Here is a 17,709-nt window from a genome sequence, read left to right as displayed (position 1 = left end):
AGGGATCTTCAGAGAAGCTTTCTGAAGCAGTGAGCTGAATGTCGGTCTTCATAAGCTGTCGGGTCAGATCTTTCCTCATCTGCAGAGACAAGATCATGAGTCGTACCACAGTGCAGACATCAGGAACAGACAACAAAGAGAAAGACAAAGAGGTTCTACCTTGCGATGTAAGAAGCTCTTTGTCTTCTCATGCTGAAGATCTAAACGTTCCTTCATTTCCTTTCAACATGAACATTCAGTTCACTTTTTCAGGTCTGGCGAAGTTCTGAGTTTAGTTCCCGTCTAACAGAACTTTTCTATCTTTGATGTGTTTAGCAGCAGAACTTCTTCCAGATCCTGTCCTACACGTGGGAAACATTTTGACTTCACTGAACAGTTTCAGTTTAAATCTGAATTATTCTGTCTCTCCCAGTCTTTTCATTATAATTATTAAAATGTATTTTGTTTTAAAGGGTTTTCTCTTCCTGGGTTTTGCTGCAGCATCTTTTCTCCGACCTGCAGCAGGTTCATCTCCTGCAGCTGGAAAGGTTATTTAAGCAGAAATAAGTTCTGCAACTGTGAACTGAGGTGGTGCAACAGTAGAAGGTGGGCAACACACTACTACTGCTACCATTACTACAGATTATACTAATAATAATTTAGTCCATGGTTGATTGGTCTGTGGTTATTTTCACGCTTGTCTCAATCTAAGATTGCTCTACATACATTAAATGTACTAGTTTTGTGTTTTCATAAATAAATATTTTCAGAAATCTTAATCTGTGTTTTTAAGCAAGTTTATTCTGTAAAGAATAATCCAGCTCAGGTCTGATCAGGAAGAGGATTTTAGGTTTTGAACTACAGATGATCCAAGATTCCAGATTCCTTGAAAACAGTGTTTTGGCCCTTTAGCCATGGGCCATCATTTCTTCAAGTGCTTTAACTCAATTCAATTCAGTTTATTTATATAGCGCCAATTCACAACACATGTCGTCTCAAGGTTCTTCACAAAGTCAGGTTCTTACATTCCAATTAATCCTAACCATTGAACAGTGCAGTCAGAGTTAGCTTTTTATTCAAATTGGATAAAAAGTTTTTCTATCTAAGGAAACCCAGCAGATTTAACTGTGCACAACCTGAGGAAATCAGTCATCATTAACTGGACCTGCAACTACATCAGAAAACCTGGCTGTGGTCTCACTGACGGATGTTTTTTAACTAGTGGCGCCCTCCGGTGGGACGCCACCCAGGGCAGGGAGCCATGTCCAAAACCGCCAGTAATCAGAAACAATGGAGGCTGAAGGAATTCTGTTCAGTTCTAACCCAAAGGATGTAAAACGTTCCAATTTCTTTAACCGATAAAGAGCAGATGATCATTTGGTGATCAGCTGACCTGTTGGTGAGGTCAGCTGATCACCAAATGTCTCTGTTTTGATTAAGTGACAGCAGGTCATGTGATCAGTCACATGGTCACCTCAGTCAGTCCAGGTCTGTCCTGTGTGAACACCCCGATCCTCCTCCACCTGTAGCGCTGCAGCAGCTTCACCACAGCCATGTTCGCAGCTCTGACTGATGGCACCGTGCTGAACAGGTGCCTGTGCCACTTCCTGTTGGACAGGTCGGGGGGTGGAGCCACAAAGGACACCTGAGACACCAGAGGAGCAGGAAACCAGGTGAAGATACACAAACACATAGTGGCATAGTGACGAAGAAGAGGATGAACGTTGCACCTGCAGCAGGCTGAGAGCTGGCAGAGAACGAGCGATGAGCGCCGTCACAGGTGGACACACCCCTCCTAACATCAGAAGATACCTGGGCCCCACCCACAAGGTGTCAAACAGTGCTTTGAGGGCTTTAGCAGGGTCACACTGGAAAACATGTTAAACACACCAGAAGAAGAAGCAATTGGTACCAAATAACTCCTGGAACATTTGGACATGGGTTGTTCTTTAAGTGATGGGAGGAATCCAAACTTGTTCCAAACACGCAGAAATGAATCATTACAAATGAACTGAAGCGATGAGAGAAAAAATATCTGTCAGAAAATAGAAGAATGAGGTTTAAACAGAGCTGCAGATCTGCAATGTTGATGCATGAAACCATCTCCATTAATAAATACGACAGATCTCACAACAAGAAATGCTTCAAGGTTTTGTTGCACATTCTTGCCAGCAGTTCATCATGATTCTCTGCGGTTCTCAGTACCAACCTGTGAGTCCAGCAGCTGCAGGCGGACCTCGTAGTTCCCCAGCGGTGCTGCTTGTCTCTCTAGGTCCTGCAGAGCCATTCTGATGGCTGGAACCACTCCGACTGTCAGGTTCTCCATCCCCGTCCCGGAATTGACTGGCATCATCCACAGCACGGGCAGAGGATGCCGGACCCCAGCCAGCACCAGCACCGGCCAGACATTCAGCAGCAGCATTAACACCTCCTGCACCCGTCCGAACCGAGCCATCTCCTGTTCCTGCTGCAGACCTCTGATCCTCCTGTAGGAGCCTCTGAGGGAATAATCCTCTTTTCCTGTAAGAAGCTGAGAGACGGGAGGTCGACTGAGGAGATAAAAGGATCAGCTGCAGCTCAAGATGCCACCAGGAAACACAGCTGAACCCAGAGAGCCCAAGCAGAACCTGTTTAATCACAAACCTTCTTCTCTGTCTCATGCTCCTCCTGAATGCTGCAGCTTCCTGTTGTACCATCTGTTCTGTTTCTGCCTCGGTCATAGGTTCTGTTGAATCTGAATGACTCAGAGTTTGACTTTAAGCCTTTAGGTTCTTTGTGATGATAAAAACATCTCAGCTAGGCTGAAATAATGAATTTGCTGTTTGTTTGTCCAGAACATCCAAATCCAGGACCAAAAGGAAGAGATGCAGGAAAAGGATTTGGGGATGTTGTCTCCTGCTGTGAGGAGAAACCCACTGCTGCATGTTCTACTGTGAAGAGGAAGACGGAAACATGTTTGAGCTGAAGAAATGTTCCTCTGCTTCTTAGTTTCAGCGTCTCTCAGGGCCGCTCCCAATGAAAAGAGAACATTCAGGACTTCCAGGAAGATGTTCTGCTCCAGTTAAACACATCTCCTGTAATTCCAGCTCTGTTTACATGTTTGATGATCAGATGGAGGAGCTCCCAGTTTACTTCAGCTGTTCCCAGAATAAAACAGGTCACGTTCTTCTGGTCAGAGCGAAGGAACGTAGAATAGAAAACCTGAATGTAGATCATGCACAACACAGGAGACATTCTTGGTGAAGTTAAATTAAATGCTTAATGAGTCCGATTCCGGGTCAGAACTTTGTAGAACCACCTTAGGCTGCAGGTCATTTGGTGTTTGTGTCCACCAGACTAGAATATTCATCCCATTCTTCTTTATTAAACAGCTAAAGCTCAGTTAGTCGGGATGGAGAGCTTCTGTGCATCTTTCCAGATTCTCACTATGATATAGGTTTGGACTTTGACTAGGCCATTCTAAGGCATGAATATTATTTGATCTAAACCCTTCCATTCGACTCTGGCTGCATGTTCAGGGTAGTTATCCTGCGAGAACGTGAACCTTCACCCCAGCCTTAGGTCTTCTGCAGCCTCTAACAGGTTTTCTTCCAGGATTCCCTTTGTTTTAGCTCCATCCATCTTCCCATCAACTCTGACCAGCTTCCCTGTTCCTGCTGGAGAAAAGCATGATGCTGCCACCACCGTGTTTCACTGTGGAGATAGAATGTTCAAGGTGATGTGTAGTGTTAGTTTTCTCTTGCTCAGTGTTTTGCATTTAGACCAGTTTTGGTCTCTTCTGAGACCTTGTGGAATCCTTTCAACAGTGGCTTTTCCTATCTGAGCTATGGATCTATGCTGCTACTCCAGAGTTACCGCAGGCCTCTTGGCTGCTTCTCTAATGAAGTTGTCCTTGCCCAGTCTGTCAGAGTAGGTGAACCTTCATGTCTCTTTCAGCGCATGAAAACAAAGAAAGCTGGAGGACCTGATAACGTCTCCCCATCATGTCTGAAAGCCTGCGCACATCAACTCGCTCCGATCTCCACAAGGATCTTCAACAAGTCACTGGAGAAATGTGAGGTCCCCTCCTGCCTCAAACGATCCACCATCATCCCGGTTCCCAAGAAACCCACCATCCTAGGATTAAATGACTACAGGCCTGTAGCCCTGATGTCTGTGGTCATGAAATCCTTTGAGCGGCTGGTGTTGAAGCACCTGAAAGACATCACAGGTCCATAGCTGTCAAGTCTCCCGTTTTGGCCGGGAAACTACCGTATTTTAACCTCTATTTTATTTTAACCTTACATTCTCCCGTAAATCTCCCGTATTACAATATAATAATAAAAAAACATTCCTCTGCTTCTCTCTCTGAATTCTGTCACTAGCCTCGCGAGAACTGCCACCTGCAGTAGCCTGGGTGGCAGTTGTCGCGATATTAGTGCCGACGGCGGGAACAAACCTGGAACAACAAAGGAGAGAAATGGATAGATGTGACGAAAGGGAAGGCATTCCTGCCAGAAAAAGAAAGACATTGTGCAAATATCTTGAAAAATGGGACAGCGAATTTTCTTTTCTAAAGAAGAGCAGGATGGGGCACAGTCACGCGTTCTGTAAGATTTGTAACTGCGATTTTAGTGTCTCCCACGGGGGAAGGAACGACATCAGTCAGCATGAAAAATCGACCAAGCACAAGCGCTGGCTAGAGGCACAGAAACATGCCCAGGCGATGTCAACATTTGTGACTAGAAATACCACCGAGGCAGACCAGGTCATAAATGCGGAGGTTAAAATGGCAATGCTGTGTGCCAAGAACAATGTTGCTTTCAACTTCTGTGATGACTTCAACAAGTGTGTAGCTGAAATGTTCCCGGACTCTGCTATCGCACGGAAATTCTCGGCGGGAAAAACCAAGGCTACCCAACTCATCAAAGGTAAACTGAGTCAAATTAAGTATGAGTATTGTTTATGCATATGACTATTTAATAATGTCCCGTATGCATATTGTAGGGTAATGGTTAACTAATTTTAATTACTGGGCTCTCTCAACAGGTGCCATAGCAACAGAGCTAGATGACGAGTTGGCCAAAACATGCCGATCTCAGCCATTTTCTGTGATGTGCGACGAATCGAACAACAGAAAAGGAAATAAAGAATTTGTCATCCTAACTAGACTCTACAATGAGGCCACTCTGCAGGTTGTTACAAGATTCATGGAGATGTCTGTATGCAACGTGGGAAATGCAGAAAATCTGTATGAAAAACTGAGTGAAGCACTAAGGTAAGGGAACTGCACTGTGTTGTTGACGTGTGTAATAGTTTGCTTGTAATTATAACCATACGTTTTGTCTAAGTCGTTTTATGGCATTTCTTTCTGTTATCCATAGAAAAAGAGGCATCCCATGGGAGAACCTGATAGCCTTTAACTCTGATAATGCGAGTGTCATGAAAGACAGACACAACTCTGTTATCAGCAGACTGAAACAGAACCAGCGCCACGTCCAGGACCTCAGCTGCATCTGCCACCTGGCACAGCTGGCCACTGGCTGTGGCATCAGAGCAGCCCAGGTACCGGTGGAAGACATCCTGGTGGGGATATACACCCACTTTGATAAAAGGTAGATGCAAATAAATTAAATAGGACTTCTATTTTTTCTAGGTCTGCAGTTAATATTCTTATAAACATCTTTCAGTGCAAAAAGATGTGAACTCTACAAAGGGTTTGTAGATTTCACTGATTCAGACCACCTGAAGCTCCTCGGGTACTGCAGCACCAGATGGCTGAGTCTGCTAACCTGCATCCAGAGAGTGTTGAACCAGTGGGATGCACTGCAGGTAAGGATGGTAACTCCAGCAGATATATACACAGTTAACTATGCTAGATTTCCATTTTAACCATGAATTGCTACCCTGTGTCCATATGTACTGTAGGCCTACTTTAACAGTCAGGAGGAGGTGGAGAGGAGTGCCAAAGTGTGCGATCTAGCAAGCCATCTGCATGATCCAATCGTGAAGGCTTACTTCATGTTCCTGAGTGCTCCTAAGCCTTTATATGAATTTAATATTGTCTTCCAGGTGGGTGTCAATCATATTGGATGAATTAAATATGGTTGTACTTATTGTAGCCTTTTTATTACAGTGTGACCAATTATATTTTCTTCAGTCAGAGGCCGTGCAGATTCACAGACATGAAGAGGAGATCTACAGGCTGATCAAGAGGATCCTGGGGTTCCTCATACCAGCATCATGGGTGTACCTCTCAAGGAGGTGGAGTATGGAGAAGGACATCAGTTGGCTGATGAAGAGCTCTTTATAGGAGCAGAAACAAAGGCATTTCATGGCAAGGAAAGAGCTCCCTGTGTCAGCGGAGAAGAAAATCTTTCAGTGAGTATATTACCCAGCAGTTATATAATTATATCATCTTTTCACAGTATGAGATTATAGGCTGTAATGTTTTTTGTTTACTCTTATGCTGTTGTAGATCTGTGAGAAGATTCTATGAAGCAGTGCTTCAGAAAATGTTCTCCTCCTTTCCTCTTGACCATCCACTCCTGAAGGACATGAAAGTGCTGGACCCTGCTGCTCGCCTTGACATTACTCCAGGGACAGGTAGATGTTAGAGTCAGTTCCTCATTGATTAAATGAATAAATGAATATTGCATGGTTTAGATCTGCAATGTTCAGTCAAACACTTGTTTTACTTTACAGTGGCAAGGCTAGGGGCCCTTTTCCCTCAGTTGATCTTGAGTGAGGATAGGCTGAGAGAGGAACTCATTGACTACCAGGTGACAGATAGCAAGCATCTCCCTCAAGAAGACAAAACTGACAGATTCTGGGGTCTGGTAGGGAAAGATGTGAGGTTCAGTGAGCTGCCAAGATTAATGAAGGCTTTACTATGCATTCCCCACAGCAATGCCAGTTCTGAAAGAGTGTTTATTATGGTAAGAAAGATTGTTACAGAGAATAAGATGTCATTAGACAACAGCACGGTTTGTGCTTTACTGTCATGTAAAATCAACCACTCTGGCCCAGGCCACAAATACACTCCATCCAAACGAGTCTTAAAGGATGAAAAGTCTGCAACAAATCTGTATAATAAGTCTTTAGTGAATGCCAGAGAGCCACCAGAGTGAACATGAGAAATTTAAATAAAATGTAAATGTTTAACCTAAAGACAAGCAATTTATATATAAACTGAAAATGTGTTAAATAAATAAATGTGCTTGAACCCCTTTTGTGTTTCATTTAGGCTCTGTTATAACATAGGAATGTCCACAGCATTCAGTGTCAAGAAAGGTAGGCTTATTGTAGTCTGTTAGTGGTTGACAAGTGGTTCTTTTAGATATCTTGTACACCTGTGCTAAAATGCAAGGGATACTGGAGCTTGGTCAGGGTAGTGGGATGGCTCACAGCGGTCCCCAGAAAATGTCCCTTATTTTCAAATCCAAAACTTGACAGGTATGCACAGGTCCCCTGCTGGACCTCCTGCAGTTTACTTACCGAGCAAACAGGTTGGCAGATGATGCTGTTAACTTAGGTCTACACTTCATCCTGCAACACCTCGACCACCCAGGGACGTACGCCAGGATCCTGTTTGTAGACTTCAGCTCGGCCGTCAACACCATCATACCAGACATCCTCCACCAGAAGGGGTGTGTTCTATCCCCACTCCTCTTCTCTCTGTACACTTCAGGTTCTTAGGAACCACCATCTCTGAGGACCTGAGATGGTCTTCACACATAGACACTGTTTGGAAGAAGGCCCAGCAGAGACTGTACTTCCTGAGGCAACTCAAGAAGTTCAACCTTCCACAGGAGCTGCTGGTCATCTTCTACACTGCCATCATTCAGTCTGTCCTGTCTTCATCCATCTCAGTGTGGTTTGGATCATCCACAAAACAGGACAGGTCCAGACTGCAACGAATAATCAGGACTGCAGAGAGAATAATCAGAGCTGACCTTCCCTCCATCCAGGACTTATACAGGTCAAGGGTCAGGAAAAGAGCTGCTAAAATCTCTGCAGACCCCACACACCCTGCACATAAACTGTATAGAGCTTTACCTTCAGGTGGCGCTACAGAGCACTGTTCACTAAAACCAGCCGCCACAGAGACAGTTTCTTCCTCCAGGCTGTTTCTCTGTTGAACATTTAATAGAGTACAAAACAACAGCATACAGATGTTACAAATGTACCTTTTTATTATATATGTGTAAATTGTAAATATGTTTATTCTGTAATACAAAAACAAAACAAAAGAGCAAAGTGGACCGGAGTCAAATTCCTTGTTTGTTTGTACGAACTTGGCAATAAAGCTGATTCTGATGTCTAGGTAGGTCTGCAGGTGGTCCATCCTTTCTCTATGTTGAGATGATGGATTGATCAGAGCTCTGGGAAATGTTCAAAGCTTGGGATGTTGTTGTAGAACCTAAACCTGCTTTAAACAGAACCAGAACATTCTCCCTGACCTGTCAGCTGGGTTGCTTGGTCTTCATGATGTTGGTTGATCTCTGATGTTCTCTAAAAAACCTCTGAGACCAGAAAAAGAACATCAGATTACTGGTGAATGATTGATGACGGATGAATGAAGATGCACACCACAGTAAAAATGGTGAAAACCATGAATCATTGTCCTACAGAAAATCCAAATAAAATTCATTAGATTGTTGGAACGAGACTAAATGTGAAAAAGTTCAAGGGGTGTGAATAGTTTATCTAGCCACTGTGAATATCTGTGGAACCAGAGGAGCTAAAGGATTTAAACCTGAAGAACAGAAAGATTCAGGAAGATGGAGGCTGGTTCTGCTCCTCTGAACATGAAGGTTGGATAAAACAGAACTGAGACTTTTTATTTTTAATCTTTAATTTGTGCTTTAACTGCCACACAGCTCTAACTAAACAGGAAATAAAACTTTAACTTAAACATCTGGTTTGACGGAGTCTCTTCAGTCTGTTGCTTTGGATGAATTTATGTCTGTCCTTTTCCAGACTCTCTGGAGCGTCCGCTCTGACGGCCAGATCCTTTCCCTCTGCCACCTCCACCTCCACCTCCTCTCTTCCTCCTGTGTCCTGCTCGCTGCCCTGTGACCCCCCCACCCTCCTCCCTACCGGCAGCCTGAGCCCACAGGGCGTCGTAGCGGCCAGGTGCCTGGTATCCGGGCTGGTCCAAGTCCAGTGGCTCCTTGGAGAGGAGGATCCAGATGGCGGGCAGGTTCCTGCTGACAGTGAGGCTATCGAGGCCGGCGGCGGGCTCCAGAGGCTCCCACACCTCCAGAACTTTGCTGTAGGTCAGCTTGGTGAGCTGGTGGAGCCCCTTCAGGCGCCGCTTCACAATCTCAGCACACGTGATGGCTTTGGAGACGCCCTTCCCGCAGGCGGTGAAGATGATCTGTTTGCAGAGAGGCCGGCCCACTGCTTCCTGAGGACCTTCCAGGCTTCCTTCGTCAGGAGTAGGACGCCTCTGCTCTTCCTCAGTTCCTCTGGGATTGGCCTCCATGCGGCTCAGGGCGAAGCGCAGCAGGTTCCGGATCTTGCTGCCGTCTTTAACGCGGACTTCCGGGGTGTCAGCGGAGAGGTTGGGGAACGGACAGGCAGACGGCTGCTCCACAACCCGAGCTTTACTGTAGTTCTCCATCTGCACACAGAACCAGAGGAAAGCAAACCCAAACAGCTCATAATGACAGTTAGTCTGATTACAGATGACTCCTGCCTGATACTGATTTTCTTCTATGATAGATTTTACTCCAACAGAGGATAGAGGTTTTGATGTATTTCAAGAAAAGGGACAAAACAATATTTTTCAGTATTTGACCAGCCAATGACGGATCAGAACCGGTCCAGAGATAACTCGCCGTTTGATTTGGGAATCACAACATTAAAGAACCTAACAGCAACCTCTCTCTCTCCCCCTCCACATCTCCTTTAATTATCCACACAATCCTGTAATAAATTGTTCTCAGCATCTTCCTCAGTTTGTCTCGTGGTCCAGATCAATAGAAGATCTAAGAGAACCACCAACACCTGTAGCCTGATCAAAATAATTAGCCTGTTCTCAGGTGCAAATGGGACATTTGTACTTTTCTTCAACTGTCAAATTCAGAATGTCAATAGGTGGCGCTAGATCCCTGGACTGGATATTTCTCTTCTTTGTGCCTCCTCCCCTCATGCAGCTAGAGACTTTAGACAGAAACTCAGGTGCATCATCATCAAAAGCAGGAGATTTTTTCAGTCTCCTGCTCAGGAGCATCCAGGTGTGTGTTAACACACTGCCAGGGCAGAAAGACATCAGCAGTGACCTCAGAGCAGCAACTGATTCTGCCCATCTACCTGGGAAGGGTTATCAGGTCATCTGAAGTCCATCATTCAACTGCAAACCTTCCCAGGAGGGACGTTCCAGGTCAGAGCGTGAAGCTCAAAGAAATGACTAAAATTAAGGTTTGCAAAGCTGCATCTGAATGTTCTCTGGACAGATGAGATGCTTGACCATGATCTTCCTCTGTTTGTCAAAATATTCTAGAGTCAAGTGTGAGCCCAGCTGTCCAACAGCTGAAGCTTGGACCAAACTGGACGATGGTCCTGAACACAGCAGCTAATCTACAACAGAATTACAGGAAAAAGCTAAGAATCAAGGTGCTGAAATGGCCTAGTCAAAGTCCAGACCACGACCTGATTGAAATGCTGTGGCAGCACCTTCAGAGAGCTGAGCAGAAACCTCATTAAAGGGAACAACTCTGGAATTAAGAGTGGACCAGAACCTCAGTGAGAGCCTGATGGAGGACCCTGAATGTAAGTAGAGACATTTAAAGATCTTCAGTTTGCTCTTGAAGGCCTCTACATTAGTTCTCCTTGCCTTCAGCAGCCTTTTTACACTTGACGAAACATTCATACGAACCGACCCGGAACCAGCCTGCTGTGTGTTCACCGAACTCTACATGAGTCTCATTTATTTGTCTGAACTCTGAACCCAAGCAGAAACACGGACTTGGCGTCACCTTGAATAAAACAGAGACGCGTTCTTTAAACTTTACATTTAGATGTATGGCTCGGTTCTGTTCGGGTGTTTCTGGGTTAAGAACTGATCAAACCGCTTCCCAGAACATTAAAAACAATGAAACACATGAAAACTCTGTCAGGTACTGTTTAAATATGGGGAAACCTTCACATTTTACCTCGGATGGTTCTACTGGACTATCCGCATGTTTACCTCGGCTACCACAGTTGACGCTACCGTAAAATGACAGGAAGTGACGCCAACTGTCGTGCGTTTTTGTAATTCTTTTGAGACTGAGTTTGAAATGAAAACATATTTTTCCAACACAGAAAATCTGTTAAAATCGTTAAAGACCCGGATTATTAATCCGGGTCAGTCACGGTTTAAATCAGATTACTGAGGTCGGGGCTGATGTCTTTTATTTTTTACTTATGTTTATTTTTATAGGGATAAAAAGATGCAAGAGAAGAAAAACGTAGAGACGTACAAAAATGAACACGTTATTGACTGATGTTTGAAAGCATTTTAATGATTTGATTGTTTTTATGTTCTGTTGTTAAATAGTGTAAGTCTGGAGAATTCAGGCGCACGATAAAATGATAAACAATAATTATTTCTTTCACAATAATAATAATAATGCGATGTGGTTCCAGTTGCGGAAAATCTAACCAGATCTGATCCACTGTTCAGAACCCCGGGTCTGGTTAGATGTACTGTATTTCATGTATTTACTGTTATATTTGCAGTATTTCATGTATTTACTGTTATATTTGCAGTATTTCATGTATTTACTGTTATATTTGCAGTATTTCATGTATTTACTGTTATATTTGCAGTATTTCATGTATTTACTGTTATATTTGCAGTATTTCATGTATTTACTGTTATATTTGCAGTATTTCCACTTTTAGGAGCTTAACCATATAAGGACTGGGAGGTTTTTGTCGTTTATTGGCCACATGGCATTTTTCCTATCAATGTAGTGACTGCTTGACGCCACATGAGGGCGTAATTTAACTTTCTCTTTTTCAGACAAAAAAAAAAACAATGTTTTTTTGCATAATAACGACAATAAATCTTGTGATTGGTTCGTTGACATGGGACCTGCTGTCCTCACAATCACTTCTTATTCAGGATGACCTCTAGTTGTTAGGTGCTGGACCTAACAACTGGGCTTGTTCTGTTTCTGTGGATGTGTTCATGGGTCTCTGATGCACTGTTACAGACAGATGTGCTTTAATTGTCTTTTCCTGAGCTGCAGAGACAAACCAGAGACGTCCAGCTGGTTGGACGTCAAACCTGGGTCTCAGATGCTTTTTTATAAACCATCACTGGGTCTCCTTTGATTTAAATGTCAGATAAAACCTTAAATGATCAACAGCTGAACAAGGCTGTGGCCTCTCTGGTTCTGATTGGGCAGCGTGAGTTAAACCACAACATTGTTTCTTCACCCCAAACAGCTCAGCGTCTTCCCATACCAGAGACCAAAGACAAACAGAACTTACTGGAACCGATGGACCTGACGGAACCAGTTACAGGCTGCAGACCAATGGTACAGAAAACCAGCTGTCAGGTACACGAGTCCAGCAGCTGAACAAACAGCATGCAGACATGAGAAACTGGTGGGTTTAGTTTGGTTTGTCGGCAGCAGCAGCAAATCAGAAATAAAAAATGGTTTCCTGACATTGAGAAACTTGATCAAATATCCAATAAAACCTGGATGTCTTTCAGGTGCTTCAACACAAATCCTTTGAGCGGCTGGTGTTGAAGCACCTGAAAGACATCACAGGCCCCCTGCTGGACCTCCTGCAGTTTGCTTACCGAGCAAACAGGTCGGCAGATGATGCTGTTAACTTAGGTCTACACTTCATCCTGCAACATCTCGACCACCCAGGGACGTACGCCAGGATCCTGTTTGTAGACTTCAGCTCCACCTTCAACACCATCATACCAGACATCCTCCACCAGAAGCTCACCCAGCTCAACGTCCCAGCCTCCACCTGTCAGTGGATCAACAGCTTCCTGACAGACCGACAGCAGCAGGTGAGACTGGGGAACATCTTCTCCCGATCCAGATCAATAAGTACTGGTGCCCCCCAGGGGTGTGTTCTATCCCCACTCCTCTTCTCTCTGTACACAACACTGTATCGGCCGTGGACCACTTCAGGTTCTTAGGAACCACCATCTCTGAGGACCTGAAATGGTCTTCACACATACAGGTCCTTCTCAAAATATTAGCATATTGTGATAAAGTTCATTATTTTCCATAATGTCATGATTAAAATTTAACATTCATATATTTTAGATTCATTGCACACTAACTGAAATATTTCAGGTCTTTTATTGTCTTAATACAGATGATTTTGGCATACAGCTCATAAAAACCCAAAATTCCTATCTCACAAAATTAGCATATTTCATCCGACCAATAAAATAAAAGTGTTTTTAATACAAAAAATGTCAACCTTCAAATAATCATGTACAGTTATGCACTCAATACTTGGTTGGGAATCCTTTTGCAGAAATGACTGCTTCAATGCGGCGTGACATGGAGGCAATCAGCCTGTGGCACTGCTGAGGTCTTATGGAGGCCCAGGATGCTTCGATAGCGGCCTTTAGCTCATCCAGAGTGTTGGGTCTTGAGTCTCTCAACGTTCTCTTCACAATATCCCACAGATTCTCTATGGGGTTCAGGTCAGGAGAGTTGGCAGGCCAATTGAGCACAGTGATACCATGGTCAGTAAACCATTTACCAGTGGTTTTGGCACTGTGAGCAGGTGCCAGGTCGTGCTGAAAAATGAAATCTTCATCTCCATAAAGCTTTTCAGCAGATGGAAGCATGAAGTGCTCCAAAATCTCCTGCTAGCTAGCTGCATTGACCCTGCCCTTGATAAAACACAGTGGACCAACACCAGCAGCTGACACGGCACCCCAGACCATCACTGACTGTGGGTACTTGACACTGGACTTCTGGCATTTTGGCATTTCCTTCTCCCCAGTCTTCCTCCAGACTCTGGCACCTTGATTTCCGAATGACATGCAGAATTTGCTTTCATCCAAAAAAAGTACTTTGGACCACTGAGCAACAGTCCAGTGCTGCTTCTCTGTAGCCAGGTCTGGGGAATGCGGCACCTGTAGCCCATTTCCTGCACACACCTGTGCACGGTGGCTCTGGATGTTTCTACTCCAGACTCAGTCCACTGTTTCCGCAGGTCCCCCAAGGTCTGGAATCGGCCCTTCTCCACAATCTTCCTCAGGGTCCGGTCACCTCTTCTCGTTGTGCAGCGTTTTCTGCCACACTTTTTCCTTCCCACAGACTTCCCACTGAGGTGCCTTGATACAGCACTCTGGGAACAGCCTATTCGTTCAGAAATGTCTTTCTGTGTCTTACCCTCTTGCTTGAGGGTGTCAATAGTGGCCTTCTGGACAGCAGTCAGGTCGGCAGTCTTACCCATGATTGGGGTTTTGAGTGATGAACCAGGCTGGGAGTTTTAAAGGCCTCAGGAATCTTTTGCAGGTGTTTAGAGTTAACTCGTTGATTCAGATGATTAGGTTCATAGCTCGTTTAGAGACCCTTTTAATGTTATGCTAATTTTGTGAGATAGGAATTTGGGGTTTTCATGAGCTGTATGCCAAAATCATCCATATTAAGACAATAAAAGACCTGAAATATTTCAGTTAGTGTGCAATGAATCTAAAATATATGAATGTTAAATTTTCATCATGACATTATGGAAAATAATGAACTTTATCACAATATGCTAATATTTTGAGAAGGACCTGTAGATACTGTTTGAAAGAAGGCCCAGCAGAGACTGTACTTCCTGAGGAAACTCAAGAAGTTCAACCTTCCACAGGAGCTGCTGGTCATCTTCTCCACTGCCATCATTCAGTCTGTCCTGTCTTCATCCATCTCAGTGTGGTTTGGATCATCCACAAAACAGGACAGGTCCAGACTGTAACGAATAATCAGGAATGCAGAGAGAATAATCAGGGCTGACCTTCCCTCCATCCAGGACTTATACAGGTCAAGGGTCAGAAAAAGAGCTGCTAAAATCTCTGCAGACCCCACACACCCTGCACATAAACTGTTCAGAGTTTTACCTTCAGGTGGCGCTACAGAGCACTGTTCACTAAAACCAGCTACAGAGACAGTTTCTTCCTCCAGGCTGTTTCTCTGATGAACATTTAATAGAGAACAAAACAACAGCATACAGATGTTGCAAATGTACCTTTCTTATTATACATTTGTAAATTGTAAATTTGTATATTCTGTAATACAAAAACAGAACAAAAGAGCAAAGTGTACTGGAGTCAAATTCCTTGTTTGTATGTATGAACTTGGCAATAAAGCTGATTCTGATTCTGATTCTGATGTTAATGGATACTTTCTGGAGCACAGGTCAGTCTGACTTTCCTGGAACCTGACAATGTTTCATTAAAACATTAAAATCCTTTTTCTGTTCATCACGAGTTAATGACTCTGTTTCGTCTACAGTGTCTCTTGGCTGTGAGGTGTCTCAGGGGTCTATCCTAGGACCCCTCTATTCACTAACAGTATTTGCTGCTGTTTTGGAGGAATGGGGTATTTTTCTCTGAATCGTTGTTATGCTGATGACATCCTTTCCCATCTTTATTACCTTACACCTTGATTATTGTAATGCACTATATTTCTGGGTCAGATAAGCTGGGTTTTTCAATGTGGAACACATGCTGATGTGGTTCTTAAGTGATGTATTATATCGCTACACTATTGCCAAGTTCGTACATACAAACAAGGAATTTGACTCCGGTACACTTTGCTCTTTTGTTCTGTTTTTGTATTACAGAATATACAAATTTACAATTTACAATATACACATATCTAATAGAAAAGGTACATTTGCAACATCTGTATGCTGTTGTTTTGTTCTCTATTAAATGTTCATCAGAGAAACAGCCTGGGGGAAGAAACTGTCTCTGTAGCTGGTTTTAGTGAACAGTGCTTTGTAGCGCCACCTGAAGGTAAAACTCTGAACAGTTTATGTGCAGGGTGTGTGGGGTCTGCAGAGATGTTAGCAGCTCTTTTCCTGGGCCTAGACCTGTATAAGTCCTGGATGGAGGGAAGGTCAGCTCTGATTATTCTCTCTGCAGTCCTGATTATTCGTTGCAGTCTGGACCTGTCCTGTTTGGTGGATGATCCAAACCACACTGAGATGGATGAAGACAGGACAGACTGAATGATGGCAGTGTAGAAGATGACCAACAACTCCTGTGGAAGGTTGAACTTCTTGAGTTGCCTCAGGAAGAACAGTCTCTGCTGGGCCTTCTTCTGAACAGTGTCTATGTGTGAAGACCATCTCAGGTCCTCAGAGATGGTGGTTCCTAAGAACCTGAAATGGTCCACGGCCGATACAGTGTTGTTGAGGATGGTGAGGGGGGTGCATGGGGGTGGTGTTCTCCAAAAGTCCACCACCATTTCCACAGTCTTGACTGGGTTGAGTTCAAGGTAGTTCTGACTGCACCAGTGTACCAGCTGATCCACCTGCTGTCTGTATGCAGACTCATCACCATCCTGGATCAGTCCAATGACAGTGGTGTCGTCTGCAACCTTCAGGAGTTTCATAGACGAGTCCGATGAGGTGCAGTCATTTGTGTACAGGGAGAAGAGGAGTGGGGATAGAACACACCCCTGGGGGGCACCAGTACTTATTGATCTGGATCAGGAGAAGATGCTCCCCAGCCTCACCTGCTGCTGTCGGTCCATCAGGAAGCTGTTGATCCACTGACAGGTGGAGGCTGGGACGTTGAGCTGGGTGAGCTTCTGGTGGAGGATGTCTGGTATGATGGTGTTGAAGGCCGAGCTGAAGTCTACAAACAGGATCCTGGCGTACGTCCCTGGGTGGTCGAGGTGTTGCAGGATGAAGTGTAGACCTAAGTTAACAGCATAATCTGCCGACCTGTTTGCTCGGTAAGCAAACTGCAGGAGGTCCAGCAGGGGGCCTGTGATGTCTTTCAGGTGCTTCAACACCAGCCGCTCAAAGGATTTCATGATCACAGACGTCAGGGCTACAGGCCTGTAGTCATTTAATCCTAGGATGGTGGGTTTCTTGGGAACCGGGATGATGGTGGATCGTTTGAGGCAGGAGGGGACCTCACATTTCTCCAGTGACTTGTTGAAGGTCCTTGTGAAGATCGGAGCGAGTTGCTTTCAGGCATGATGGGGAGACGTTATCAGGTCCTCCAGCTTTCTTTGTTTTCATGCGCTGAAAGAGACTGTTTACCAGTCAACAAAAGAGACACCACGGTACCAACCCAAGCTGCTTCCTGATTTCCTTGTTTAGATAAAGGAATCATTTTTGTTAAGAAATGCTGGAAAATTAAGGGAGGTCCCTGTGATGTCATGGATCCACTAACAAATCACTTCTTTCAGCCATGTGGGTCTGAAACGGGCTGCAAAGTGGGACTCTACTGAAGGGTGGCTAAATAAGCTATTTACTTTGTGTTAGCTTAGCTACTAACCCATCGTCACGCCTGCCGTCTGGAAGGTCAAATATTTATTTCTGGTTCATCATCATTTTGTCGCAGCTCCATTCAAAGAATAATCCACTGTGACGGTTAGTTAACAACATCAGAATCAATTATCCCAAAGGTTATTGATTTATAATTCAGTCTGTAAAATATTATTTTACTGAAATTATATTTTATTGACCCTTCTCATTTGCATTGGGAACTGGTTGTTCCTAATTAGTTTAAAGCTAACTGCAACTGTTTTCGAAATTGCTCAA

The 17,709-nt window shown here is 44.2% G+C and overlaps 3 protein-coding genes across 4 annotated transcripts in view; 1 reads left to right on the top strand and 2 right to left on the bottom strand.

Annotated features, from left to right (window-relative positions):
* The window catches only part of LOC124865372 (gamma-aminobutyric acid type B receptor subunit 2-like), a 15,566-nt gene extending 12,883 nt beyond the window's left edge, over positions 1-2,683 (bottom strand). The window contains exons 1-4 of one of the 2 annotated variants that reach the window (XM_047360395.1): positions 2,189-2,683; positions 1,710-1,847; positions 1,454-1,624; positions 1-79 (exon numbers count right to left, since the gene is read on the bottom strand). The exon at positions 1-79 is cut by the window's left edge and continues 23 nt beyond it. In XM_047360395.1, coding sequence (XP_047216351.1) covers positions 1-79; positions 1,454-1,624; positions 1,710-1,847; positions 2,189-2,434 — 634 coding nt within the window. In that variant the 5' untranslated portion in view covers positions 2,435-2,683. The remainder of the gene's footprint in view (positions 80-1,453; positions 1,625-1,709; positions 1,848-2,188) is intronic. The other variant, XM_047360396.1, reaches the window with a different exon arrangement.
* Positions 2,684-4,192: 1,509 nt separating this feature from the next.
* On the top strand, positions 4,193-6,331 carry LOC124866332. The gene is made up of 6 exons (XM_047362080.1): positions 4,193-4,889; positions 5,008-5,236; positions 5,343-5,573; positions 5,649-5,790; positions 5,887-6,030; positions 6,119-6,331. The coding sequence occupies exons 1-6, from the start codon at positions 4,439-4,441 to the stop codon at positions 6,269-6,271; spliced, it is 1,350 nt and encodes a 449-aa protein (XP_047218036.1). The 5' UTR covers positions 4,193-4,438; the 3' UTR covers positions 6,272-6,331.
* A 2,466-nt stretch (positions 6,332-8,797) lies between these two features.
* rpp25l (ribonuclease P/MRP 25 subunit-like) lies at positions 8,798-11,240 on the bottom strand. Its single transcript, XM_047361281.1, has 2 exons — positions 11,121-11,240; positions 8,798-9,586 (listed from the first exon to the last, which is right to left on the bottom strand). The coding sequence occupies exon 2, from the start codon at positions 9,584-9,586 to the stop codon at positions 8,921-8,923; it is 666 nt and encodes a 221-aa protein (XP_047217237.1). The 5' UTR covers positions 11,121-11,240; the 3' UTR covers positions 8,798-8,920.
* Between the last annotated feature and the right edge of the window lie 6,469 nt (positions 11,241-17,709).

Source organism: Girardinichthys multiradiatus, chromosome 3, assembly GCF_021462225.1.
Source record: "Girardinichthys multiradiatus isolate DD_20200921_A chromosome 3, DD_fGirMul_XY1, whole genome shotgun sequence".
Classification (NCBI taxonomy): domain Eukaryota; kingdom Metazoa; phylum Chordata; class Actinopteri; order Cyprinodontiformes; family Goodeidae; genus Girardinichthys; species Girardinichthys multiradiatus.
Note: the sequence above shows the minus strand (reverse complement) of the source record. Positions and strands in the feature narration are given on the sequence as shown.